At 31.9% G+C, this 27,483-nt stretch overlaps 2 protein-coding genes across 5 annotated transcripts; one reads left to right on the top strand and one right to left on the bottom strand.

Annotated features, from left to right (window-relative positions):
- The first annotated feature begins 26 nt into the window (after window positions 1-26).
- On the top strand, window positions 27-8,419 carry LOC110645591 (uncharacterized). The gene is made up of 8 exons (XM_021798799.2): window positions 27-258; window positions 374-667; window positions 1,542-1,825; window positions 2,123-2,251; window positions 6,355-6,477; window positions 7,049-7,156; window positions 7,591-7,769; window positions 7,981-8,419. The coding sequence occupies exons 1-8, from the start codon at window positions 108-110 to the stop codon at window positions 8,102-8,104; spliced, it is 1,392 nt and encodes a 463-aa protein (XP_021654491.2). The 5' UTR covers window positions 27-107; the 3' UTR covers window positions 8,105-8,419.
- Window positions 8,420-18,647: 10,228 nt separating this feature from the next.
- LOC110645593 (peptidyl-prolyl cis-trans isomerase CYP40) lies at window positions 18,648-23,155 on the bottom strand. 4 transcript variants are annotated; one of them, XM_021798802.2, is made up of 10 exons: window positions 22,587-23,155; window positions 20,953-21,453; window positions 20,590-20,677; window positions 20,420-20,472; window positions 19,889-19,993; window positions 19,611-19,686; window positions 19,376-19,413; window positions 19,218-19,289; window positions 19,015-19,082; window positions 18,648-18,853 (listed from the first exon to the last, which is right to left on the bottom strand). In XM_021798802.2, the coding sequence occupies exons 1-8, from the start codon at window positions 22,776-22,778 to the stop codon at window positions 19,236-19,238; spliced, it is 1,107 nt and encodes a 368-aa protein (XP_021654494.2). In that variant the 5' UTR covers window positions 22,779-23,155; the 3' UTR covers window positions 18,648-18,853; window positions 19,015-19,082; window positions 19,218-19,235. The 4 variants fall into 4 exon arrangements, with proteins under 4 accessions (XP_021654494.2, XP_021654495.2, XP_021654492.2 ...); XM_021798803.2 differs by having other exon boundaries at window positions 19,026-19,082; XM_021798800.2 differs by having other exon boundaries at window positions 19,015-19,135; window positions 22,587-23,154.
- Window positions 23,156-27,483: the final 4,328 nt, after the last annotated feature.

Genomic DNA, 27,483 nt, shown 5'->3' with positions numbered 1-27,483 from the left:
CCATTCGGCTCTCTGGGTCTCGGACAGACCGACACATCTCTTTTCCACTCTGCCACCAGTCCATCGCCGATTTCTACAGTTAGAGTGAGAGAGAGAGAGAGAGAGAGATGGGTCCACCAAACAAGAATGCCCTTACGATCTCCCAGGATGCGTTCGACGAGCTGGTGAAAGAGAACATGGAAGACCTCGGCATGGACCCGGTTGAAGCCCTCCAAGACGCCATCCAGACCCTTACTCTCCAAGGCGTCGATCTCTCCGGTTGTCCCCCAAATATACCATTTTCACTTCATCTTCCTCCTTCTTCTCCCCTTTTTTCCCCTGGAAAGCGCGAAAAGGAAAAGAAAATGATAACGGAAAGGAAATTATTTTGCAGGTATAGTGACGTGCGTTCCTGGAGAGGGTAGTGCAAAAGACAACCCAGTGATTCATTGTTTGGAAAGATTGAACGAGCTGGAATCTATTCCAAAGGATCGAATTAGTGGGGATGAGATGGCTGGCTTGTTTGATAAGCTAACAGAACTGTGTAGTGTTGAAGGGTCTGGAAATGCAGCAATAGCTGTAAAAAATGGTGGGGTGGAATTGGTTTGCTCTATTTGTTCTAAGATAGCGATTGGATCCAAGCAGGTTCTTGTTTCGGCTTTGAAGACATTGGCATTGTTTCTTTACGGTATAAACATACGCATATGGATTGTTTTGTTTGTTCTTGTAGTTAATGCGTAGAATTAGAATGTGAAATATGAATGACAAGACTTGTGAAAGACAGCTAAATTGCTTTTGTACGTAGGGCTATTAGTTCACTTAGGAAACGAATGGTGCAAAGATTTAATTGGAGGAATATGCTAGACATATGCTGATGATAGGTTTTCAAGTTATTCATATACGTCTTGTTTGCCCACACAAATAGGTATCCCATCTATGCCCTCACTGCTAGGATCTGCTAGCTTAGAATTGAATCCATTGAGATTATATAAAACGTGAAATTTGCATTCAATGGTTCTCTACGCGCTTCTAGAAATTGTAAAAGTGCTTTTGTATAGAATTGTTTTTAAAGGGTTTAATTGTTCAGTTTGGATTTCAAATTCTTGATTTTGAGAATCAATATAACGTAAATGTTACTAGTCCCCTTTAGGCATAAGGTTATTGATGTATCAGGTGTTTCTATAGCAGGTAGACATTCTTTATAAATCCTAATGTATACAAACTGTTCTCTCCCCCCTTTGCTCTTAATGTTGCATCTTTAAAACATGTGTATAATAATTTTCTAAAGTTGTTGGAAACTTCTTCTCAGGAACCACAATTGTGATGATGGGAAACAAATTATAGTGATCATACTCCCAGAAAAGCCTTTTAGGTGTTCATATACATTTAGGTTCTAATTAAAAATGGATTTCTCTATTTAGCTTGAAGTATTCTTCCTTGACTTATAACATCTTTCTAAGAAGTTGTGTTATGCTTCTCTTACTAATCCTATAACTGCAAGTCTGGAAAATATTACATTCATTCTTGTTGTTGATTGTGCGATTTTTTCCTGTAATCTGCAGATGTCCAAAGTACAGAAACATTTAGGTCCAGTGATGGACCAACAATCTTGGCCGGTATCTTAAAAGGTGAAAGTGAAAGTTTAGACATATTGGATTGTGGTTTTAATGTTGTTGCTGCAGCTGCAACTGGCAATGAGATTCTGAAAGAGTCATTCATGGAATTGAAAATTGATGAACTTATTTTGCAAGTACTGAATAGACAGAACACAGGGAATGTTCAAAGTTTATATGATGCCATTCGTGTTCTGTTAACACCGGATGATAACCGTGTTGTGGCTTCCCAAGTAAGTAAATATTAGATAAAGATGTATAAACTTCTATAAAACAGGATGGCTGAACTAAACAATTCAAGAGCATAATAAATGTGGAACTGTTGAAAATTCACTTAATCAATCATGCTGTTGCCTTGAAAGTTAGAAAACTTACAGTTTCATGGAACAATTGTTTTGAGAATGGGCCTAGATCACTCCTTCATGACCCAGCTAACTTGCTAAGCATGTTTTGTCAATGATGTATAATTTTTGCCTACTGTGCCTAGTGAAAAGGTTTTCCACAAAACTGACATGTATGCAAATTTACAGGTTTATGGTTATGCACGAAGGTTTGCGAAGATTGGGATTGCAGGAGCTCTTGTGGACTCATTGTGTGGAGGGCTTGCTTCACCTAGTCTAGTTTCAGCAAGCATTGCTTTAAAGGCTGTTGCTGTCAATGTAAGTTCATTCAATTAAGAGATGCCAAATAGTTAATGTTACACTAATTCTTAAATTTTTATGGCTTTTATAATATCACTTTTCTCTGGAATAGTCTGGACATTTATGTGAGATAAGTATTTGGAGGTTTCCCTTGTGTTTTTCTATTCTCAAATTTCTATTGTCATACACATTTTAGAGCCTGCACACATGTAATTGCTTGACTAAATAAATTATTTGACAACTATCATGTACTGCATTTTACCATTGTTTTTGTGTCCTTTATGATTTGCAATTTTGCATGCTTCTAGAAACTAGTAATTATTTTCATGACATTGCAATCCTCAAACCTTAGAAGCATTTGGGAGACTTTTTTTACCATGGCATATCTAAATTAGTATGTTGGATGGGTTACTTCTCATATTATAGCACTTGAAAACTCCAAACTTCCCACTGACCACATTCTTACATACTCAACTCAACTCAACTAAACCTTTATCCCAAAAATTTGGGGTCAGCTATATGGATTCGCTTTTTCTACTCTGAACGATTTTGGGTTAAATTCTCAGAAATGTGTAATACTTCTAAGTCATGTTGTACTACTCTCCTCCAAGTCAATTTAGGTCTACCTCTTTTTTTCTTTCTATCCTCTAACCTAATGTGCTCTACTTGTCTAACTGGAGCCTCCGTATGTCTACGCTTCACATGACCAAACCACCTTAACCTCCCTTCTCTCAACTTATCTTCAATTGGCACCACTCCTACCTTTTCTCTAATACTTTCATTACGGACTTTATCTAGTCTAGTATGGCCACTCATCCACCTTAACATTCTCATCTCTGCAACTCTTAACTTAGATGCATACGACTCTTTCAGTGCCCAACACTCACTACCATATAACATAGCCTATCGTATGGTCATGCGGTAAAATTTTCCTTTTAATTTATTGGGAATCTTACGATCACATAAAACTCCCGTGGCACGTCTCCACTTCAACCATCCGGCTTTAATCCTATGACTAGCATCCTCCTCACATCCCCCATCTACTTGAAGGACTGAGCCTAGATATTTAAAGTGATTACTTTGGAACAGTACCACTCCATTCAAACTAACTCTTTTCCTATCACCAGTTTGGCCTTCACTGAACTTGCAATGCATGTATTCTGTCTTCGTTCTACTTAACTTAAAACCCTTTGACTCTAGAGTACTTCTCCAAAGTTCTAGCTTCCTATTGACTCCTTCTCGTGTCTCATCTATCAGAACAATATTATCCGCAAACATCATGCACCAAGGAATACTCTCTTGTATATATTTCGTCAGTTCATCTAAAACTAATGTAAAAAGGTAAGGGCTTATGGCTGATCCTTGGTGTAATCCAATTGAGATCGGAAAATCTCTTGTGTCCCCTCCCACTGTGCGCACAATAGTAGTTGCTCCTTCATACATATCTTTCAATACTTGTATGTACCTAATAGATACCCTCTTTTGTTCTAACACATTCCATAAGACCTCTCTTGGAACACTATCATAAGCCTTCTCCAAATCAATAAAAACCATTTGTAGATCTTTCTTCACATCTCTATATTTCTCCATCAAGCTTCTAATGAGAAAGATCGCTTCCATAGTTGAACGACCGGGCATGAAACCAAATTGATTGAGAGAGATAGAAGTATCATGACGTAGTCGATGCTCCACAACTCTCTCCTACAACTTCATAGTATGGCTCATGAGTTTAATTCCCTTATAGTTTGAGCAACTCTGTATGTCTCCCTTATTTTTAAAAATAGGTACTAAAATACTCTTCCTCCATTCATCAGGTATTTTCTTTGAGTTGAATCTTATTAAATAATTTAGTTAACCATGCCACTCCCATATCTCCTAAATACTTCCACACTTCAATTGGTATTTCATCGGGTCCACAGGCTTTACCCACTTTCATTCTCTTAAGTGCTTCCTTTACTTCTAAAGATCTAATCCTTCTAATATAATTTACATTCTTTTCTATTGTTCTAAAATCTATATTCACGCTATTTCCATTTTGACTATTATTAAAGAGATCATTAAAATAATTTCTCCATCTTTCTTTAATGTCCTCATCTTTCACCAACACTTTTCCTTCTTTATCCTTAATGCACCTAACTTGATTGAGATCTTGATATTTCCTTTCTCTACTCCTTGCTAATCTATAAATGTCTTTCTCCCCTTCTTTAGTTCCAAGTTTATCATATAATTTTTCAAAGGCCTGTGCTCTTGCTTGACTAACTGCCTTTTTTGCCTCTTTCTTTGCTATCTTGTACTGTTCATATGCCTCATTATTATCACATTTAGGTAATTTCTTATACCATTCCCTTTTTCTCTTCACTGCCTTTTGTACTTCCTCATTCCACCACCATCTCTCTTTTGAGGGTGGTCCATGTCCTTTAGACTCTCCAAGTACTTTTCTAGCTACTTCTCTAATCTTTGATGCCATCTATATCCACATATCATTGGCCTCCATATCTAGCTTCCATACTTCGGACTCGAGAAGCTCATTTTTGAACTTCACTTGCTTTACTCCTTTGAACTCCCACCACTTTGTTCGAGCTACACTATTTCTTCTGACCTTACTTGAATTGTTCCTAAACTTGACATCCAAGACCACCAACCTATGTTGACTTGTTAAAGCCTCTCCTGGAATGATCTTGCAATCCTTGCATAGAGCTCTATTTGTCTTCCTGGTTAAGAGGAAGTCGATTTGGCTTCTATGTTGCCCACTTTTGAAAGTCACTAAATGTGACTCTCTTTTTATAAAGTAGGTATTTGCTAGTATTAGGTCGTATGCCATAGCAAAATCCAGGATGCTTTTTCCCTCCTCATTTCGACTGCTAAAACCAAAACCTCCATGAACATTCTCATAACCTTGCCTATCACTTCCTACATGTCCATTTAAATCTCCACCAATGAAAACTTTCTCTTCATTCGGTATGCTTTGCATTAAATCATTCATATCTTCCCAAAATCTTTGTTTACTCTCACTGTCTAGTCCTATTTGTGGGGCATAAGCACTAACTATATTTATTGTTTCTCCTTCTAGTACTAGCTTTACTAGTATAATTCTATCTCCTACTCTTTTCACAGCTACTACTGCGTCTTTCAATGTTCTGTCTATGATTATACCCACTCCGTTCTTGTTTCTCTCCTTTCCGGTAAACCACAGTTTGTACCCTGAATTACCCACTTCCTTACTTTTCTCTCCTACCCATTTAGTCTCCTGAATGCAAGCAATATTCACCCTTCTCCTTTCCAAGGTATCCACAAGCTCCATTAATTTTCCTGTAAGTGATCCAACATTCCAAGTACCAACCCTGATCCTCCTCCTATCCTGCTCCTTCCTAATTGGTCTCCTTCTATGATATCTTCTATTGTTTTCTATGTCTATCTTGTGTTCTGTTCCACTATTTGTTCTACTATCTGTCCTATGGACTAACTTCTTTACCCACACCCGTCCATGATGTGGGAACCCTTGCTCACTTAACACCACACCCGGGCGCCGGCATGGCGCGTCGCTTTCGGTGAACGCCCTACACCCTTGCATATTTATCACTACACCCGGGCTCCGATGTAGCGCGTCGTTAGTAGAGGACGCCCCAACGTTTATGTCTTTTGGAACCATATCATAGGGTGTGACGAAAGTTTTACGCTGGTTGTCACCTACCGCAACCCTCCTCCTTTATCCGGGCTTGGGACCGGCTAAGTGCAAACTACTTAGGCGGAGTTGACCACATTCTTACGTGCACTAGGAAAATTTTGAAATTTTCTGCCATTTAGTAGAAACTTTGGCTGCTTATTATTATCTGAATATAGTAAACTCAATTCAGTTAAATCTTGTTACAAATAACATATAGTAACATGAATTTTTTTCCTCCATCAGAGAAATATTTTTCCTACAGATGTTTAGAAATGAAATCTTTTCTTCTAGTTTCAATATTTCATGTAATTCTCTGTCTCATATAATTCAGATAATTGGACTTATTGGTCTCATACATTTGTGAGAAATGTTATTTTGCATGACAAGAAAGGTATTGAGTTAGGGAATATCCTTATTCGCTCTTAAGGTTGTTTTCTTATCTTCTTCTTTACTTCAGGATGAAATATGTAAATCCATTGCTGAAAGAGGAGGTGTTGACACAATTCTCAAATGTATTGATGACAGCAGTCAACAAGGCAACAAAACAGTAGCTAGAACTTGTTGTTCGTTGTTATCCAAGGTATAAAGAGAACCACGCTTTGAATAAATTTTAGTTGCCTTTTATATTTCAATTTTGGTATAATATGCTGCACGAAAAATGAACTCGTGTTTGATCTAATGAGACTTTGCAACATTCTTTTCTAATCTTGTGCTAATATGTCATTTTTAATTTTTATGGGGGATATGTCATATTGATTTTTACCCACCTATTGGGAACTAATTGAATGATAAATTTTGTAAAGCTGCATAACTCTTGCACATTGGTACCGGTTACAATGTATTACTGTTCTACAAATTAGTCTATTGAAAAAAATAGTCTGCAATACTTATTCATGGTATTAGTCTATTAAAAAAAGTAGTCTGTAATACTTATTCATGGTTTATAAACTGAGTATAATGCAGCACCTTTTTTGGATTTCCAAAGACATTAAATCGCTTTTTTCCATGTTCAAGTTCATGGATCTTGAGTTATAGGGCAATCTGAACAACCAGTAATGAGTCAGAAGACGCCTGAAGTTTCTCTAAACATTATTGTTGATATGATTGGTTGTTGAGCAATATGGCATTACTAAATTGTTTTGTTTGATTAGTTGGCAGCAAGTGACTCAAATAAGAGTGCTATCATAGAAAAAGGGGGCATGGAAAGGCTAATCCAACTTTCAGGAAGATTTTCTGATGACCCTTCTGTCCTGCAAGAGGTAGAAGTCAATCTTGTACTATTCTGCGTGCATAACCATCATGTTCATATAAGTTTATTGTTCTGCCCAAATGAAATGTTTTGGTTCTTCTTACCAAGTCCCATTGAGTTCTCACTGTACTGTGCATTTCATTTATTGGCACTTGGTTTGATATTTAACTGCCACATTAGTTGTGTTCATCAGCAGCAAGATGCCTGTCACTTAGAAAAGTACAAATCATAGATGATAATACATATGACTGTCACTTAGAAAAGTACAAATCATAGATGATAGTACTGATCAATGTGCTTTTACTACGTTAGTTACAATTTTTTCTTGTTCAAGTTCAATAACTGTTGTCTGTGAGATTGTATCTTTTTATCAGTTTTATACTTTCATCTTTATCTTAGATGCAGTTTTGTGAGATGCATATATTTTTTTTCACTGTGGTTCAGGTTATGTCTATCATTACAGTACTCTCCTTAAGGTCCCCAAATAATGCAGCCCGTGCCATAGAAGCTGGAGCTGGAGACCTTGCTATCCAAGCAATGCTGAAGTTTCCATCTGCACAACAATTGCAGAGGAATTCCTGCCTCATGATCCGCAATCTTGTTGTTAGGAACCCCGAGAATAGGCAAGTTCTTTTATTGCCCTTCTATGGGTAATGTCAATTTTTTTTATCCTTGGTGTTTTTGACATATATCATCAAGGTATCAAATAATGTAAAGCATTGGTCATGATATAATTCTGATAGACCACAGACCAGAGACTAATTCTGCCAGCATTACTGAATTGTGATGCCATTGCCATCACTAACTTTTAAACTCGGCTTTCTTATTTTACAGAACACTCCTGCTCAGCCAAGGCATTGAGAAAATTATAAGGAGGGCCAAGGAAAATCATGAAACCTGCAAGGATGCTGCAACTGATGCTCTGAGGGATTTGGGCCTTGATAATTACTGCTCGTAGCTTATACCCAAGGATTGATAGCTTGTATCTTTTCCAATGAAAATTTATTTCCACCCCATTTTGGTCTTGTATGTATTATAGCCATGACTTGCATCTAGATGGACATGGACAAGCTCATTGCTGAAATATGCGCAGCTTTCTCACAAAAAATGGCGCACGATTTCTGAGGGCAAAGGTTTTTTCTTTTTTCTTTTTCAGAGAGATTGAAAAAACGAGACCTCCAAGCTGGATCTAAGCACAATTGAACTAAGCCATGCTAGGCTTTCTAAGGTCAAAGTTGGAAATATATTTCATATGCATTATTGTTTTGTTTTCCTTTTTTTTTAAAGAAGATTCTTTTCTGCTATGGTTGATTTGACCAACATTAGTGAGTCTGTCAAAGGGTACATGTGAACTCCAGGCGAGACCCGCAGCATATCAAGGTTTTTTTTTTTCCAAACGGCATCTCGGATTAATTATTAAAAAAATATAAAAATAAAAAGTATTTATAAATTTAATGTGATTTTAAAATTATTTATAAAAGTAATATTTGTTTTAAAAAATACTACTGAAAAATTAAGTTTTTTAATAGGTTAACTTAACTACTTTTTAATAGAAAATATAGCATGTATCTGTATGCTTTTAAAAATATCGCTTTCAATTAAATTTTCAGAAGTATATAATTATACATTTTTTAACAATATCAATTTTAATAGCATTTTTAAAAGAGCATGTGTTATAAAAGAAAATTATTTAAAGGTTTACCATTATTATTTCTATTTGTGTTTTTTATTTTATTTTTATTCAATTATTTTTTTTTAATGAGTGTATAATAAATATATATTTTAAAAAATAATTTTTACAATTTTAAAATTATTGAAAACTAAAATATAATAAAATAATAAAACAATTATAAAATCACAAGAACTCTACTTGATGGACAAATCAGAAATTTTATTTTATATTTAGTATGTTTTAGATTTTTTTAGGATAAACTCTAATATAATTTTTGAAATTTGATAAAATTAATAATTTAATCTCTACATTTTAAAAATCAAATAAATTTATTTGTCACCTTTTATTCTATTGACAAATTAGTTTATATGCTCAATTTCTATCCAATTTACCATTAATTATAATAAAAAATTAAAATGCTCTTAATTTCATTTTCAATATGAAACAATTAAGCTTTAAGGTCTTCTTTTATTAACAAAATAATATCTTAAATTTAAACTTATATTCAATTAGCTAATAAATTTTATGCTTAAATAATAATATTAAATTTATATTTAAATATATTAAATTTAAAATATAATATACACACATTATGAATAAAAAAATACTAACAAAAAAATAATTATATACTTCTAAATAATTATATCTTTTATATCACGAGCTTCTGAAAATGTCATTAGGGTAATATTTTAAAGGCATATGACTACGTGCTTATAAAAATATTATTGAAAGTGATATTTTCAAAAGTACATAACTATACTAACAAAACATTATTAATTTGACATGTAAAAAAACTCTTTTTTCAATAACTTTTTCTTAAGTAAACACTATTTTTATAAATAATTTCAAATCCACATTTAATTTATAAATAGTTTTATTTTTATATTTTTTTAATAATTAATCCCAGCATCTCAAAGTTCAAGCTTACTTTTTGAAAAATGCTATTTTAAAAAAATAATTTAATTATTTTTAAATTATTATATTTAATATATGTTAAATTTAATTTAAAATTAATTTTTAAAAATTTCTAATTAATATATTTATAATATTTTCTCAACTACAGATAAAATAATAATATAAAACAAATTCTAATATGTAAAAAAAAATTACCACTGGAGAGATACCACCACAGTAGTCGTAGGAGGGGGAGATGGTAGAATTCATGACATCTCAATCTCGTATAGCAGTAATTAACACCCTCATACTAAGTAGTCCTAGACGTTCTACTGTTCCGGTGACTAATGTCTGTCCGGACAGTTAGAATGTCTATAATCATACTTAAATTACATAAAAAAGCCACAAATAAAATTGATAAGGATCAAATGAAATTGGATAAAAATAAAAGAAATGGAGCACCAATAGGTTAAATGAGCCTAGACCACAGCGATGAGTGACCAACATGGGAAGCAACTATAAGTTCAGTTGCTATCCTAAATTCGTATGGGATCCTATGGAGACATTAATGAAAGAATTATTTGGAAACTATTGGAAATTAGAAAATCATAGAAATAAAAAGGGAACAAACACTATAAAATGAATCAAAACTTAAAGACTCATCGAGTGTTATGAAAAAAGATACATTATTACCCGATGAGGGGCATTTTGGTCAATTCACTTCAAGAGATGACTTTTAACCTAAATGTCCATTAAATTGTATGAGATTAAAATATTGAAAGAGAATAAAAAATATAGAAATGTGTATGGAAAAGAAAAGAAAGAAATGAAATTTTAAATTTTAAATTAAATTATGACATAAGCATGACACAATTAAAAATTTTAATTTTTAAATTATGAATTTTGGGGATAATTATCATATTAAAAGATCAAAAATTAAAAGAAAACAAATTGTCTTCTTCCTTCCAAAAGTGGCTGGCTCCATCCCTCTCTCTTTCCCTTATCATTTTCCTCCATTAATGACCAAACTAAGTTTCTAAAACCCTAGTTTATTCCATAAAATTCATAGCCACCTCAACAAAAACTTAATATCTTACTTTGGGTGGAAGATTGGAAGAGAGAAATTTAAGAAACAAGTAAAGGAAATTGAAGATTGAAAAGCTCAACTAGAGGTAAGTCATCTCTCTAGCTTAATTAATTGTGTAGGCATGGAATTGAGTTTGAATATGGGGCAATTTCATGAAGAAGCATGAAAATCATGCATGTATGGGGAAGGATGAGTTTTGGCCAGCTTGAGGAATACTAGGGTTTGATGTGTTTTGATTGAATTGATGATGAATTCTTGCTTAAGTGATGTTGTATATATGATTAGGAAAGTGAGCTTGCATGAAATTGCATGAATTAGTAAGATGGAAAAATCAGGGTTTATGAAAATTAGGGCTTAGGTGGTATGTTATGCAATTGATGTTATAAGGCCTAATTATGGTCATTTAGCATACTTTAGTTGAGAATTTATGTTGAATTAATGAAGGAATTGATGGAATTGTAGTGTGTTAAGTTGCTGGAATTCTGGACCCTTGAGTCCAGTAGGTTTGAATGGGTATAAATTAAGTTACATAGCTCCAATTAGTGTGAGGCCAATTAATGAAACCTAAGACATAATGGTAGAAATTTCATGCAGACACCTTGTCCAGAAACTAATCATAGGTTGCCCTAAATTTGGTTTGAATCCGGATTGTAATTCTGGACCAGACAAAAAATGATTAAATGAATAGTACTTAGTAAATTAGGTATAACTCACTCTAGAAAACTTTAAATTAGGTGATACTTGAACCAATGAAAACCTGAGACATAGGAGAACAATTCTTATGAAGACCATAAAGCCAAATTATGATCCTAAGTTGATCAAATTTCTAGACAAAATTGGTTCAGCAAATCTGTCCTGATTCTGGACTAACCTGGAAATCATGAACAATGAATCATCTGACCAGTTTTGGCAAAATTGTCATAACTTAGGTTACAAAAATACAAATTAGGTGATTCTAAAGCCAATGTTCTCATAAGACATTGAACCAAAAATTTTATGTTTTGACCAGAACCCAGTTCTTAGGGAAAGATAAAATAATTATTGGGATAAGTCAAGAATCCTAAATCTAGAATTCCTGCTCCTTAGCTAATTAGCCTTGTAACCTCTAAATGGTTATTAGGCCATAACTTCCTCTACAAAACTCCAATTGAAGTGATTCAAAATGATTTCGAAACCTCAGACAAAGACCTAAAATATTGTTTTAGGGGTCAGGGCCAAATTATGAGCTTAAGATGCTCGGATATAGAATGAAAAATTAGGATATAAATCTAGAAAACATGAAATTTCAGGATATGACCCTTGGAACAGTGTTTAATGTTTTGGCCATAACTTGAGATCCAGAACTCCAAATTGAGTGATTCAAATTGAAAAATAAAACTAAGACATAGAGGAACAACTTTCATGAAGAACACCTCACCAAATTATGACTAGAACTAGGTTGAAATTGGGTTCAAAAGTCAGGGCATAAAATTGTCTAGAACCCAAACTCCTTGAATTTGCATAAGTAACTTAGGCATTCATTTGATTTGTTATTGTAGATAATTGGGATAAGTATTAAGACATTTCCATTGTGTATTTTTAGTAGAAAAGGAGCCTCCTAAAGAGTGGAAAAATTAAACTAAGTAAAAGGAGTATAAAGAGGTTTGTGCACAACTAAACTCTCCCTTTGTTTTTAAATTGTAAATGGCTTGAATGAGCACTTTAATTTTGTAAAATGAGTTTATAATTTTAGAAAGGCAGATGTTGGCCATTTTGTACCATTGTAGCAGGAGGTGAGCCGATTTTGAATGAAATTTGAAGTGTTTTGAGAAATTGTATGTTGTCAACCCCTTTTGGATATTTGTTTTGAATGAAATGTGATTGTGAAATGGTATGTCATACCTTATCCTTCCGTAAGGCATAATATGATCCCGTAGTATACCTAATAAATTGCTGAACTTCACCTACCGATAACCCATTAAATATACTACAAGGAATTTTAAAATAATTTTCATTTATTTTTAAAATGGTGGGTAATATTGAATAATTATTCAAAACATTAATTGAAGTTTAGGTCATAAATTAAATTTTTTATTAAATTAGGATTTTCGAAAATTTTACAAAAAATTCGGCAGAATGCCAGCTAAAATTGGAGAAAACAGTTCTTAAAAATGTGTTAAAAATACTCCCAATATTTATAATTCCCACAACTCCATTTATACTCATCACCATCCATTCTCAATTCAACACAATTTCAAGCAAAACCACAATTTATAGAATTCCCAAAGAAGTTTAACTACTGCATTTATAAATAAAATAAACAAGTTTATATTATAAAAATTTACATTAACCAAAATGATAGTATATTTTTTATATAACTGCTCAACGTTCACATATGGATACATACAATTTAATTTAGATCAAAAGAAAATTTACAAAGGGGTATAACTGATATACCCGGAATAAATCCAAAATAAACTCTAATCTCAGTTCCAAGCAGCTCACTCTGCTGCTTTATCCTTTTTTCTATCTACGACAGTAAGAAAAGCCATCGCTGAGTAATTTTACCCAATGTGTACAACTAATATAAACAAAATATTATAAAATAAAATAAATCAATTCATAACAAATCAAAGTTTTCATAATAATGAAACATATCAAATTATCAAATCACTAAAAACCATCATTTCAATCATATTTCACAAATCTCAAAGAAAAAGGTGTTGCTAAGAACATACAGCCTAGATCATGACATAAAATTTCACGATCAATGTCATGTTTTACACCACGATAAAGCAAATCACCTCACTAACCGTTATTAATAAGGGAAAGGTTGGCTAGCTAATGAGTACTCATATAGTCTTACCCCACTAACCGTGATTAATGGGAGACATAAGCAATTTTAATTGCCAAACCCCTAATAGCAGTTACTACTGGAGAGTTCCAAACGGGACTGTCATGCTAACTGTAGTTTAAAAACCAATTCATAAAAATTTCATTCAAATAATTGCATTTCAAATCACATAACACATTTCATTCAAAGAAATTTCCCTTATAGGGTTGGCAACACATAATTAAATAAATTCAAGGAGAAAATCATAAATTGCAACCAAAGCAATTTATAGTTACAACTCATTCAACTCAATTACAAAAATAAAATCACTTAAACAAAATTAGTTGTGTACAAATCTCGAATGAGTCGCCTCTCTGCTTTAACTCACTTTTTCCTTATCTTTTACGGTCTCTTTTTCCACTGAAACACAAAATTAAAGTGTTTCAATGCCTATCGAAATTATTTCTAAGAATAATTTCAACAATTGAATTTTGCATTCCCCATTTACTTATATAGTCCTATAAGTTGAGTTCTTTATATTTTTGTTATGGTAATTACCATTCATTTGACTAATTGGGTAAAATATTGACTTTCTCAATCTTAATAGGTATGCTAATTCTAATTACCTCCACATACCACATTTTGGGTTATAATTATATTGGCATTGATTGCCAATTTAAATGTCAAACTCCCTAAGAGAGTTTCCAAAATTTCAGTTTTGGTCACTTGGATTTACTGTTCCATTGGACCTATCTACAGTGAAAATTTGTAACACCCTAGGCAAATCCCACATCGACAAAACACGGGAGAGATGCTGGGTTTATAAGTTGGTGGTTCGTAACCCCTAGTGACGCGTTTTAAAACCGTGAGGGCTTCAGCCAAGAGCGGACAATTTCACTAGTGGGCCGGGCCATTACATTTGTGGTATTGCAACCTTGAGCGATGGTGGGGCAAACAGTCCCATAAGGGGGTGGATTGTAACACCTAGGCAAATCCCACATCGACAAAACACGGAGAGAGGGTTTATAAGTTGGTGGTTCGTAACCCCTAGTGGCGCGCTTTAAAGCGTGAGGGCTGCGGACAATTTCACTAGTGGCCATTACATTTGTGGTATTGCAACCTTGAGCGATGGTGGGGCAAGAGTCCCATAAGGGGGTGGATTGTAACACCTAGGCAAATCCACATCGACAAAACACGGAGAGAGGGTTTATAAGTTGGTGGTTCATAACCCCTAGTGACGCGTTTTAAAACCGTGAGGGCGAGCGGACAATATCACTAGACATTTTTGGTATGTGTGGTGCGAGGTGGGCTTGTCACGACATGGGGTTGGGACGTGCTTGTTCAACGGGTGAAAACCGTGTCCCACATGAAGAAAAGATTTGGGCCATATATGTGGGAGCCTTCCTCACGCGCTTTTGGGAATGAAACCTCCCAAGGGACAAGTGAGGCCCATGGGCCAGAGATGGATTACAAAATTTGATTAACTTTTCTTCATCAAAGTTGTTCCTTAATATCTTATATTTAATTGCCTTTTTGAAACACTCCATTTGGTGTTTTGTAGCTCAAGTTATGCTATTTTTACTAAGGCTGGCCAAATTGGTCAAAACCTAGAAATTCTGGGCAAATTTAGGTCTGACAGATTTAGTGACCTAAGTTTGGTTGTCAATTTGACCAGGTTATGGTCAGAATTTGAGTTTGTGTTCTTCATGAAAGTTGTTCTACTATGTCTAAGCTTTCCAATGGTATAAAAATTAGGTCATTTGGACTTTTCTACACCAAATTATGATCATTTGAACATGTACTGTGCATATAGTCAGTTTTATCCAGTGGCAGGGTACTTAATCCAGATTTAACTAAATTTTACACCAACTTGTCATCATTTTTAGGGTAAGGTTTCTGCATGAAAATTGTTGCTCATCTCTAATTGGCCCCACACTAATTGGAGAAACAGAATTTCAGTAATGGCCATTTGAGTGGACCAAGGTCAAGCTGTCCAGATTTGAACATTACCGCATTTACACTTCAATTCATTACATGCCTTCAATCACACTCATAAACACACCAATTGACCAATTTAAGCATCAATTATATCAATTAAGCATCAATTCACCAAAATCTCTAAATTTTCCCTAATTTCCCAATTGCCAAGAACCCTAATTTCTAATTGTCATAATTCACTCAATTTAAGCATACTAATCACCTATCCTTAGTCCTTTAGGTATGAATACAAGTCTAATTAGATTGAAACACTTCAATTCTCCTCAAATCCAAGGCTAGCCAAAATTTCTTCTCCTCCCAATCATGCATTTTTTTCAAGTTTCTCAATATAAATTCATCCATTTCCACTTCAATTTACTCAATTATTCAAAAAGAAAGTTTGGATTTACTTACCTCTTTCTTGAATTTCCAAAGCTCCAAATTCTTCAATTTTTTCTATTCCTTCTTGTTCCCAAATAGTTTATCTAGGCCTAAGGATGGATTGTGGTATTGGAATTTAGGGAAATTATGGGAGGGAGTTAAGAAAATTCAAGCTTTTAACCCCTATCAATGGAGGAAGAAATATGAGAGAGAAAGGTGAGAGAAAGGTGGATGGTACCTCAAAGAAGAAGATTGAAATTTTAATTTTTTTTTCTTTATTTGTCCCTTTATGTAGTAATTATCCCATAATTTCAAAAATATAATTTATAAATTTTTATTACACCATGCTTATCTAATGGTTATGTCATAATTTACCTTTTTCTATTCTTTTCTTTTTCCTTTCCTCCATTAACCTCTCCACTTTTAATCTATTTTTCATAATTTTAATTTCCTACATTTTATTGGACATTTAGGCAGAAAGTCACCTCTAAGGGTGAATTGACCATTTTGCCCCTTAGCAGTCTAATCCGTTTTTGTAATAGCACTGAAATGCTTCCAGAACTCTGGTTCAATTATTTGAGCTGGTTCTCTATTCTTTTCTGTGATTTTCACATTACCATTAGCTTCGCAAAAATCTTTAGATCTGAGGTGCCATAAGGTCCTACTCGAAAATAGGGCAGCGACTGACCTCACAGTCACTTACCGGTTCGGTCACCCATCGCTGTGGCCTTAGTTCATTTAATCCATTATGCCTTGTTTTTTTAATTTCTATTTTACCTTCATGTAACTGCTATTAATTTTTGTCTGTGGCTTTTCTAGGTGACTTAAATATAGTTCTAAGCCCCTTGATTGTCCGAACTGACACTGATCACCGAAACAATAAAATGTATAAAACTAATAAACATAAGGGTGTTACAAGGTAAATACATTTTGGTGAATGGAAATTGTTTGAATATGGTTTGAAACCACAGTTGACATAACTATGTGATTTGTATTCTTCACTAGCTTGCCTAGTGAGATGACTTAAATTTGTTTTCCCTCTCTGGTTGGAGAGGTGTGTTGCTAGTTGAGGACAACTTGGATGAGTACTCATATATATGCTAGCTAGCCCTTGTGTTCCCCATTAGCCTTTGGTTATTGGGACGACTTGAAAATTTGTGTTATATTCTAAACTGTGTGATTTTCAGTAACATTTGTGTTTTATGATTGTTTGGAATAAAATGTGATTTTATTAAATAATTCTTTGATTTAGAAATATTGTGATAGTTTTCATGTGTTTGAAATTATGATTGATTAAGTTTGATAAATTATGATTTATATTGAGTTTTGAAGTTTTATGTTGTGCACCACTAAGTATAATACTCAGCGATGGCTTGTTTATGATGTCGCAGGCAAGAGTAAAGAGAGGACTGCTAAGTAGCTTACTGGTAGCAGTAGTTGGAGCAATTGTGATTTGGTCCCGGGTATATACTAGGTATACAGTTGTAAATTATTTTGATATATTTTGTATTTATATGTATTTGTATAGACATTGAGCAGTTGTATCTTAACCAAAAATCGTTTAGAGTGGAGAAAGAGAATTCATATAGTCAACCCTAAATTTTTGGGATAAAACTTAATTGAGTTGAGTTGAGTTGTATTAAGCAGTTGTATAAGAAGTCTTGTATAACATTTTGAGTTTATAAATATTGTAATTTTATTTCTTTTGTAACTTTAACTATGTAAATTATGATAACATAAACTCCCTTGATTTTCATGAATAAATATTGATTCCTTTTGAGATGAGAATGAGAAAGATGATTTGTGAAATGATGGAAATATTGAGACTTAATTTTGTGCACTATTATAAATTATTTTTTTTTTGTGAAAAGAAGAACTGTTTTCTTAAATTTTAACCGTTATCATGCCGAAATTTTTGTAAAATTCTAAAAATACCTAATTAATTCAAAACAAAATTTACGGCATAAACCTTATTTAAAAGCATTTCAATAACCATTTATTATCACTTCAAATTTTAAAATGAATTGAATTTTTTTTAAAATCCTTTGTAGTATATTTTAATAGATTATCATGAGGTGAAGTTTAATAATTTATTAGATATGCTACGGGAACATGTCATACCTTACAAAGGGGTAAAACATGACAAATGATCTAGCACCTGATTAATTTGATGTCCAAGGTAATACTTTTGATCAGCAATTGTTGTCCTGCCTAATGAGGTAGTGTGATAGTATCAGCCTGCTAATTCATTCTATTTCCAATAACAGCTAATGGTGGCTTTGTATGGGTTCTATCTCCGGCAACAGCCTTTAGTGGTGACTCTATACACTCTATAGGGTTAGGTGTTTTGCTTCAGCGAGACTCCTAGACCGAGTTTAATTTTGTGGGTTTGGCTAGAATAAGGCTTTGAGTCTTTACTTGACAATCTTGTTCTTTTACTGAACCTTTGTATTTTTGCCCATTGGGCCATGTTTCATGCAATGCTGCATTTTCGCAAAAAGGTTCAATAAGAGGATGATCACGCTATCAAACTGAAACCTTAGAAATGAGCATGAAACATTAGACTGGAATATTATCAACAGGCTAAATTAATGCAACTAATATTCTTTGACAGATGATAGATGAAATAGCCCAAAAGATTACCCCACCATTAAAAGAAAAGAAAATACTCGTCTGGCTAAAGTCAAAAACGTTTTTCTTTTATTCTCAAATTTTTCCTGGAACATGACAACAAGAAGTAGTAATTCCTCCATATAAACCAGTTTCAAGTTTCACTAAACCTACTTTCCTAATTGAACGTCCATGGAAACTCTAACAAGAATTGGTTCAAGCATCTGATTTTTACAGTTGACTTTGCTAAGATTCTCCTGCTCTCTAACAAAACCTGAAAAAGTAAAAGATGGAATATCAGAAGGATGCATTCCATGTAGCCCTTAAGTAAAGAAGAATCAAGCATACAAGATTGCATGTCAAAAAAGGTTAATTTGTCAACGTGTTTGAACTAGGAAAAAAATATACAAAATGCAGAAGCTGAATGCCAAATACCTAATACTCACTCCAGAATAACAGAGTTTTGTAACAAAAAAAGGCCTGAACCAGTTGAGTCCACCACCCTATGAAATATCACAAGAAATCTGATGCTTTGAACATTTAAGGAATCAGCAGCCTGTATCAAAACCATCACTTGGCAATTCCCAATTTTAAGCAACAAGGGGGGAAAATAATTTTCAAAAGATCAATTCACATACCAATTGGAAAGGTAAGTACTATTGGAACATCTTCCGATACTGCTTTTTCTCCTGATCACGCCTATCGTTAATCTGTAAGAAGTTGAAATGTTCATTACCCGGCTGAACATAAGCATTTGTTGCTATAAGATGTAACAGATTTAATTTAATCTACCAACCTTCTTCCTAGCAGCTGCAAGCTCCTTTTTTATTCCAGCTGAAAGGTACCAGAGAACAAAACTAAACCATCAGCTAGTCTCAACAGATTTCATTTAAATAACAAATGTGCTACCTATTAAACAATTTGATTAATCCAGTATATGATATGGTCAAAATGATAAATCTGCTGAGCAAATTCATTATAAAACAGCAAAAAAATTTCCATGTGAAGCAGAGGCCTATTTGATCACTAACCATCATTTGGCTCCAACTGCACGGCCTTCTTGAAGCTTTCAACAGCAGCATCAATGTCATTAAGAGCCATGTGTGCCTAAAGAATACAGAATAGGAATCCATTATTATCAGAAACAATAAAAACCAAAAAAGTCGCAACACTTTCTACACATGCAATATGCATGCTTGCAATAAATAACACATGGGATAAAGGAGGATGGGGGCTACACATGCAATATGCATGCTTGGAATAAACAACACATGGGATATAGAAATCATTGCCAATAACAGATGTTAACCTGTCCCTGCCGAAATAAAGCTTTCACATTGTTATCTCCTTCACGCATTGCAAAATCTGTGTCCAACAATGCTCCTTTCAGATCTCCCAATTTTAACTTGCAAGCCTGTACTAACAAGCAAAATATCAGCTACTTGAGAAAAGTAGTATTCAAATAAGACACAGATCGAGCCAAAACTTTGAAAACCAATTCTGATCTCACTATACAACAGCTATTATCAGACAAATAAAGATTACTGTGACATCACACTGCTCTTCAATGCATCTTTTATCATTCTGGCCAACATTCATACTTGCACTTCCACTATTTATCCATTCCAGTATTATCAAACAAATAAAACGCCCCACAACATGAAAGACAGATTTTCTTACGTAGCATAGAATTAAGCTGCAATAAATAAAGAAAAAAACTTTGACAACTGTATTTCTACTGTTCCAATTGCATATCACTTTCCTGATGATATGTCTTCCAATGTATTTAGCAGTCAGTAGTAGTCAAAACAATCTAGAGAATAGTGAACAAAGAACTTACAGCGCTGTTTGTGAATATCTGTGACTTTGTCTTTCTCAGAGAAGAGCTCTTTTCTGTACAGCCACCGGAAGAAAAATGAAATTCATTCAAATTAAATTGAAATACAATGGGCTTAGCGGTATTAATCATTGAAGTAAAACAAATTATATATAAGAAAACAGACTGCTCACCTTCATCAATCCCATCTTTCTCCCAGCAGATATCCAGATAACGTAAAGCCTTGCGATATTTTCTGAGTGCCATCTTATAGTCTTGTTTCTGTAATCAATAGTTAGTATTTTATCAACATAAGAAATGTGTTGAGGGGAGGAAACAAATAAAAAATGAAAAGAAGCAAAATAATAAGCAGCCTAAGATTTCTTCAACTTCTGAAAAAGTAGATTTTAGAAAAAGAATGTCCAAAAGCACAATTTGATTACTGAATTATCATTTGTTCTGACACATGCTAAAGTTAAAATTTCTTCTGATGTAAACTTTGGAAAAAGAAAATTAAACAGTAAAACAAGCACAAACCATATTATGAAATCCATTACCTTGTAGTGTTCATTTCCAAAAGCCTTGATAGAATCCACAGCATCCATCCACCAAGAAAGTTCATTAGGACTCTCACTAAGGTCTGCTGGCCAATCAGGATAAATATCACCATCCTTAAAGAAATTTGATATTCCATCATCTGCCCCTGCAGGAATCTCCCCACAATCCGCAATTATAACATCAACAGTAGGACAGTCACCATCACCAGTGTTGACGTGCTCAATTGAACGAACAACTCCCATTCCTTTAACAACCTTCCCAAATACAACATGTTTCCCATCCAAATGAGATGTACGGGTTGTTGTTATGAAGAATTGGGATCCATTTGTATTGGCACCAGCATTGGCCACGGATAGCATGCCTTTCCTTTCATGTTTCAGTTCAAAATTCTCATCGTCAAATTTCAAGCCATAAATAGATTCACCACCGGTACCATCTCCTGCTGAGATATCTCCACCTTGCACCATAAAACCTTTGATGACTCGATGAAATCGACATCCCTAACATCCAAATTATATAAAGTATAAATCAACTAAAGGAAACTTTCAATACTCTTCTGAAGTGCATTTATAACCATTCTATAAACAACAACAACAATAGCTAAGCCTTAATTGCAAAATAGTTGGATTCGACTGTATGGATCACTTTTCACCATATGCTACATAAAAGAAAAATTTTATGATGAGTTTGTTGTCATATTGAATAAGAGTAATCAATGGCAGTTTTAGCATCAAGATTAGGTGGACCAATTTATGAAGAAAGAATCAGAAATGACAAAAATCAATGTCAAACCTGCAAAAAATTTTTAGCTTCCGATATCTGAAACCATTTCTTTAAGCCTAATAGGGGAAAAAAACACATTTCTGACAATAATCAAGAGCATCAAAACCTACTTTTACCACAAAACTTCAATCCACAAATAGCACCAAATTCAGACGACCCAAAGAAAAATAAATAAACAAATAATGATAAATAGGATAATCAACCGTTGCATTCATTTTAATTTTAATTCTAACAAATGAAATGTTCCAAATAGTTGATAGAAATATAATGACAATAACTACCTGCCATGGCCCATAACCTGAATCCATAACTAATATCATATTTTAACACAAACAAAAAGCATCCTGAAAAAGCAAAATTAAATGAAACGGGCACAGATTACAATTCCTCAAAATGTTCACCTCCTTGCCTCATCGGAACAGAAACCAACTAACACCCAGATGAGATTTTCATGTCTACAAGTCACAGAAAAAAAAAAAGTAGAAAAAAAAAAAGATTGCGAAAGAACAACTAAAAACAAGAATCTTATCCAACATTAGGGCAACAAGTGGAAAATCAAAAGACTGTAATGCCCTTAATAATCTCAAAAGTACCCAAATGAAAAAATACGGCGGAAAGGAAGTTAACAACAGAAAATATGAACAAGAACCCATAAATGAATACTTTGATCCGAAAGAATTTATTCAATATCAATAGCTAAAAATCCCAGTATGACCACTATCATCGAAGGACACCGACGTCTTTTCATCAACGAATCAACTAGAATCCAGATACCCACATGCATTCATACATACATACAATACATAAACAGATAGTCACTCATAACATAGAAAGGAAAAGGAGGACGGACCTTGTAATGGAGGGGGACACCAGTGTGAGGCCCAATGCCTTTCTCGCCGGTGCAAAGAGCTCTGAAATTCTCAACAGTTTTAGGCACGACGTCGTTATAGAGCTCCACCACAATCCTCCCTTCGAGCTCTCCTCCTATGCTGATATCCAAGTAACACCTTGGCTTCTCCATCCTTCCACTTTCCCTTTCCATCTCTCTCTCTCTCTCTCTCTCTCTCTCTCTCTCTCTCTCTTTCTTTTTGCGTCTCTACTTTGAGCGTGTGCTTATCTATGTATGAGGGGAGCCTTTGTTCTAGAGACTTCTCAGGCTAGAGAGAAGTAAAACCCTAGAGTTGCCCTCAATAATTAAACAACATATTAAATATATTGAAAAATAAATAAATAAGCATTTAATGAAATAGAAAATTATAATAATGGAGGGATCTGCGTTTGGTTTGGGGTTGTTCTCTCTCTTTCTTTTCTGTCTCTGTTTCAGCTTCTGCTTCTGCTCCTGCTCCTGCTGCTGCTGACTATTTGAAATGTCTCCCTCCTTGTTTTAAGGTACTCTGTTTCTTGGGTTTTTCCCCTTCCTTCTTCTGTTTTTGTTTTTATTTTTCTTTTGTTTTTTTTTCTAACATGAGTATTAATTACACAATGGAGATTAAGTAAAGTGGAACTACTTGATTCCCTTAGCCCTTGTTTGGACTCAGAGAAATAGCGGAAAGAAAAAAAAAAAAATTTTATCACATTTTCTTTATTTAAAGAGAAAATAAATATGAAAAAATAAAAAAAATAAAAAGAAATTATATTTTTTAATTTTTCTTCATCAACTAAAATATTTTTTTTCAATTTAGAGTGAAATAGAAAGAAATGATTAGAATTAGATATCATTTGCAATAAAATTACTTATACACTCATAACATCATATATTAATAAAATCATAAATTTACAGTAATTAAATAATTTTGTTAGGAGGAAAATTTTATTTTTTTCTATTTTAGCAAAATATCTAAATAATAGAAAAGAAATTTATGCTCTATTTATTTGATAAAAAATATTTTTTAAAAAAATATTTTTTATTTTTTTTGATATTTTGGAGCATAGAGGAAAATTTTATTTTTTTTCTATTTTAGTAAAATATCTAAATAATAGAAAAGAAATTTATGCTCCGTTTATTTCATAAAAAATATTTTTTTAAAAAATATTTTTTATATTTTTTGATATTTTGAAACACTCAAAAAAATTGATCAATGAAAAATATTTTCTTAGTTGAAGAAAAATTAAGTCATTTTTAAAAAAAACGACTTCTATTTTTTAAAAGAGAAAATTATTTTTTATTTTTTAAATTTTAAAAATCTTATTAAAATGTAAATATACATATACATATATAAAATAAATAAATATCATTAATTTAATATTATAATTAAATAATAAAAAATATTTTTATATATAAATCATTTTTCGTAAAATAAATGAAACCTTAATTTATTTTTTTTTCTTTTCTCTTTATTTTTCTTTTTTAATTTCTCCTCAATTTTCTCACTCTATTAAGAATGCTAAAGAAGAGTTAAAGTCTTAAATTCGAGTCTCGTGAATAGAAAAAACTATGATCCAATAATAGTTCGACTTCAAAATAATTGAGGTAAGTAAACCATCGGATGCTGGGTTATAAAAAAATAATAATTAATATTTATATTTGATTAATCGTAATTGGTTGTGTGTTTCATTGAATATAAAAAATAAAAATAATCTCTTTGTTCTAAAAAAATATTAAAAAAAATGTTTAGATAAATGTGTGCTATTACACAATAAAGACTTTGGTCTTTTCTTGGATTAATCTCCAAATTATTTTATTGATAAGGTTTGGCACTTTGGGGCATTCTTGAAATTAACTTTTTTGTGTGTTAAACTAATTACAGCTTAGCTAATTATTAGGTACACTCAGAGTACTAAAAAATAGCACTTCTTTTTTTATAGAAAGTGAATCATTCCTATTATATAGAGAATGAATTCCATATAATTGTGAAAAAATATATATGTACACTGAATACACCTAATAATTCTTTTTACAGCTTTGCTTTGGGGTGGGAAAACCCTGGACTATTTTTTTCACCCTATTTTTCAATATATAAAACACTCTAATATCAAAGCATATCATTGGGATTTGTCTTATTTTATTATTTCCCCAATGAGATTTTATCTAATGATAAATTTTTTATAAAAAAAGTGATATTAAAAATTAAAAAATTAAAAAATCTAAATTTCTCTCCATTACAGTTTGAATTAAAATATTTTTTAATAAAAAATTATATAAATAAGTTTATTTTTATTTTTATGTATATTAAAAAATATAATTAACATAATTAAAATAATAAATTTTATTTAGTATTTTTCTAATATACATCTACTCATATCTCTTTATTAAAAATTAAATAATTTATTATTCATGATAAATTTTATTTATATTAAATAAGAGCTTATTAATAAATTAATAATTAAAGTATTATTTAAAAAAAGTATTTATAATTGGAGATAAATAATAAAAAAAATAAATCTATTTTTATGGTACAAGGGAAATTATTTCCTAAATAATCTTAGACTACTGATTAAATTAGATTAGACTCTCTGACTTTGAGAGCTAGAGTTCTCAAATTCAAGTTATATCATTTATTGGTTTGATTTTTTTGTTTTCAACTTTTGAATTTTCATTCATATTAAAATTCAAAGATGCATTGACTTTTTTCATCAAATTTCAACTAATATTCGTCATAAATACATATAATAAAATCATTATAAAAATAAATAACTGTGAGAAAAAGGTCTCCATTGACAAAGAAGGAAAAACTATGATTATTTTTTATGAAGAAGATTAAGAGAAATCTTCAAAGGGGAAAAAAATGACTATTTTTATTATTATTATAATATCCATTTCATTAAAAAATAAATAAATAAATAAATAAAAATTGAATTAATTATAACCCACGTGAGTACGTGACATAATCAGCACGTTGTCGTTTATTGTAAAGGTTCTCACTTTTATTTTCTCACAAAATTTTAAAAAATTATAATTAATATTATATCAAGTCAAATTTTTTATTTTATTCTTTATATCTCTTAATATTTAAAAAAAACTTTTTTATTATTTATTTCAAGAATATACGATATTAAAATTAATATTACATTTTATATAAATTAATGAGATATATATATAAGAAAATTACTCTATTTTGTGAAAATGGACATATATTTTGAGTCATTATTTAGGTGGAACATGCCTTATTTGGGATGTTATGTGGATGACAAGGGCACTACTAGTAAAATTCTTTATAGATCATCAACATAAACATAAATATAAACCACAAATATCTATTGCGCTAACAATAGGATATTAAATATATTATATTGTCACAAATTTTAAAAATTGTATCCGATGCATAATTAATTTGAGTTATGCCAATAATTGAAAAAGGCTATTTAACTCTTTTTTAATCCATTTTGATTCATATACAGACTTTAATGGTGAAAACAATGATGGTAACGAGTTGAGTATTTTTAAGCATTCGATCTGACTGAATTTCAATATGACATATTTTGATAGTATATAATCGGGTTTGAAATAGATTCAAATTTTAAATTTAACAGCCGTGACAAGTTCGGTTCAATTTCAATTTTTGCATGCTAAGTATCTGAAACCTGAATTCATTTATATAAATATTTAATTAAATATAAAATATGTTTTTATTATAATATTTATAAATTTTTATTTTTTATTTTATATAAAATAAAAATAAAATATTTTATGAAATTATTAAAATTTTTAAATGTAGATTTTCAATTGAAATATAAAAATTAAACGGGTTTGAATAGTTATAAATAAATTTTAATAAATTCAGATTTTGAGAATATTAATCGGGTTTAAATATAATGATTTTAGTAAGTATCCTATTCGATTGTCATTCCTAATAAAAATGAAAAATCTTTCTTAGATGTATATAAAATTTAATGGGTAAATATATAATAAATATTTACTTCTATTAAAGTAAGTATCAATTAATATCGATTCTTAATGTACTTGGTTTAGTCCATATGATAATTTACTCTGTTTTTTTCTTATTTTGTGAAAATGGACATACATTTTGAAACATTATGTAGGTGGGGCATGCCTTATTGGGATGTTATGTGGATGAGAAGGACAATACATTGTGTGAAAAAAGACAATACCAAAACATCAAATTATATATGTCAATGGCACTAAAAACAGCATTCCCATCTCTAGTTCCTCCTCAATTATCAGAATCAAGATATTGGATAGCTCTAAAATGGCCACTAAAGAGGAACCCAAATCAGATAAAAAGAATTTTTAAAGAACAATAATAACAAGAAGATGATAAACAAAATTCATAAATTGCCAACTTAAGTGGTCCCTTTGATTTGTCCATATCAATTAGGGTGGATAATGTATATATATAATAATTGTGAATTAGAGGTTGTTGTGACTTCACTTGCCACCACTTGCTTACACTTACTGTGGATCCATGACTCATTTTTTGCTGCTTTGTCAATGGGACACTCTCCACTTTCCACTCTAATCACTTAGGCAATTAGGCATAGGCATAAATATGAAAAATTTTAAAATAAATAAATAATTAAAAGGACTCAAAAGTTTTAATATTTATTTAATTAGGTTAGGAATAGCAATGAATAAGTTATATATCTATAAAGTGTGTTATCAAAATTTAAACTCAATTAATAATTTAAATATTTAAATTCATAATAAATTTGACTAAAATTATACATATTCATTTCAAATCTAATTATTTTTATTTGGATATTATATGAAATTATTTAATTTTATATATTTATTTATTAATTTATATAATTATGAATTCTATTAATAATTTATATTTATAAATTAATAA

Source organism: Hevea brasiliensis, chromosome 15 (assembly GCF_030052815.1).
Source record: "Hevea brasiliensis isolate MT/VB/25A 57/8 chromosome 15, ASM3005281v1, whole genome shotgun sequence".
Lineage (NCBI taxonomy): Eukaryota > Viridiplantae > Streptophyta > Magnoliopsida > Malpighiales > Euphorbiaceae > Hevea > Hevea brasiliensis.
This window is presented reverse-complemented; position numbering and strand designations above follow the sequence as displayed.

What these genes read in the sequence shown, in the direction of transcription:
- LOC110645591 (XM_021798799.2), top strand. Translation starts at nt 108, where the DNA reads ATGGGTCCACCAAACAAGAATGCCCTTACGATCTCCCAGGATGCGTTC. An exon ending in CCAAGGCGTCGATCTCTCCG is followed by an intron (nt 259 to 373) that starts GTTGTCCCCCAA and finishes ATTATTTTGCAG; the next exon opens with GTATAGTGACGTGCGTTCCT. An exon ending in TAAAGGCTGTTGCTGTCAAT is followed by an intron (nt 2,252 to 6,354) that starts GTAAGTTCATTC and finishes TCTTTACTTCAG; the next exon opens with GATGAAATATGTAAATCCAT.
- LOC110645593 (XM_021798802.2), bottom strand. Translation starts at nt 22,778, where the DNA reads ATGGAAAGGGAAAGTGGAAGGATGGAGAAGCCAAGGTGTTACTTGGAT. An exon ending in GTGTCCCCCTCCATTACAAG is followed by an intron (nt 21,454 to 22,586) that starts GTCCGTCCTCCT and finishes TTTGGATGTTAG; the next exon opens with GGATGTCGATTTCATCGAGT. An exon ending in GCAGTTGGAGCCAAATGATG is followed by an intron (nt 19,414 to 19,610) that starts GTTAGTGATCAA and finishes GGTACCTTTCAG; the next exon opens with CTGGAATAAAAAAGGAGCTT.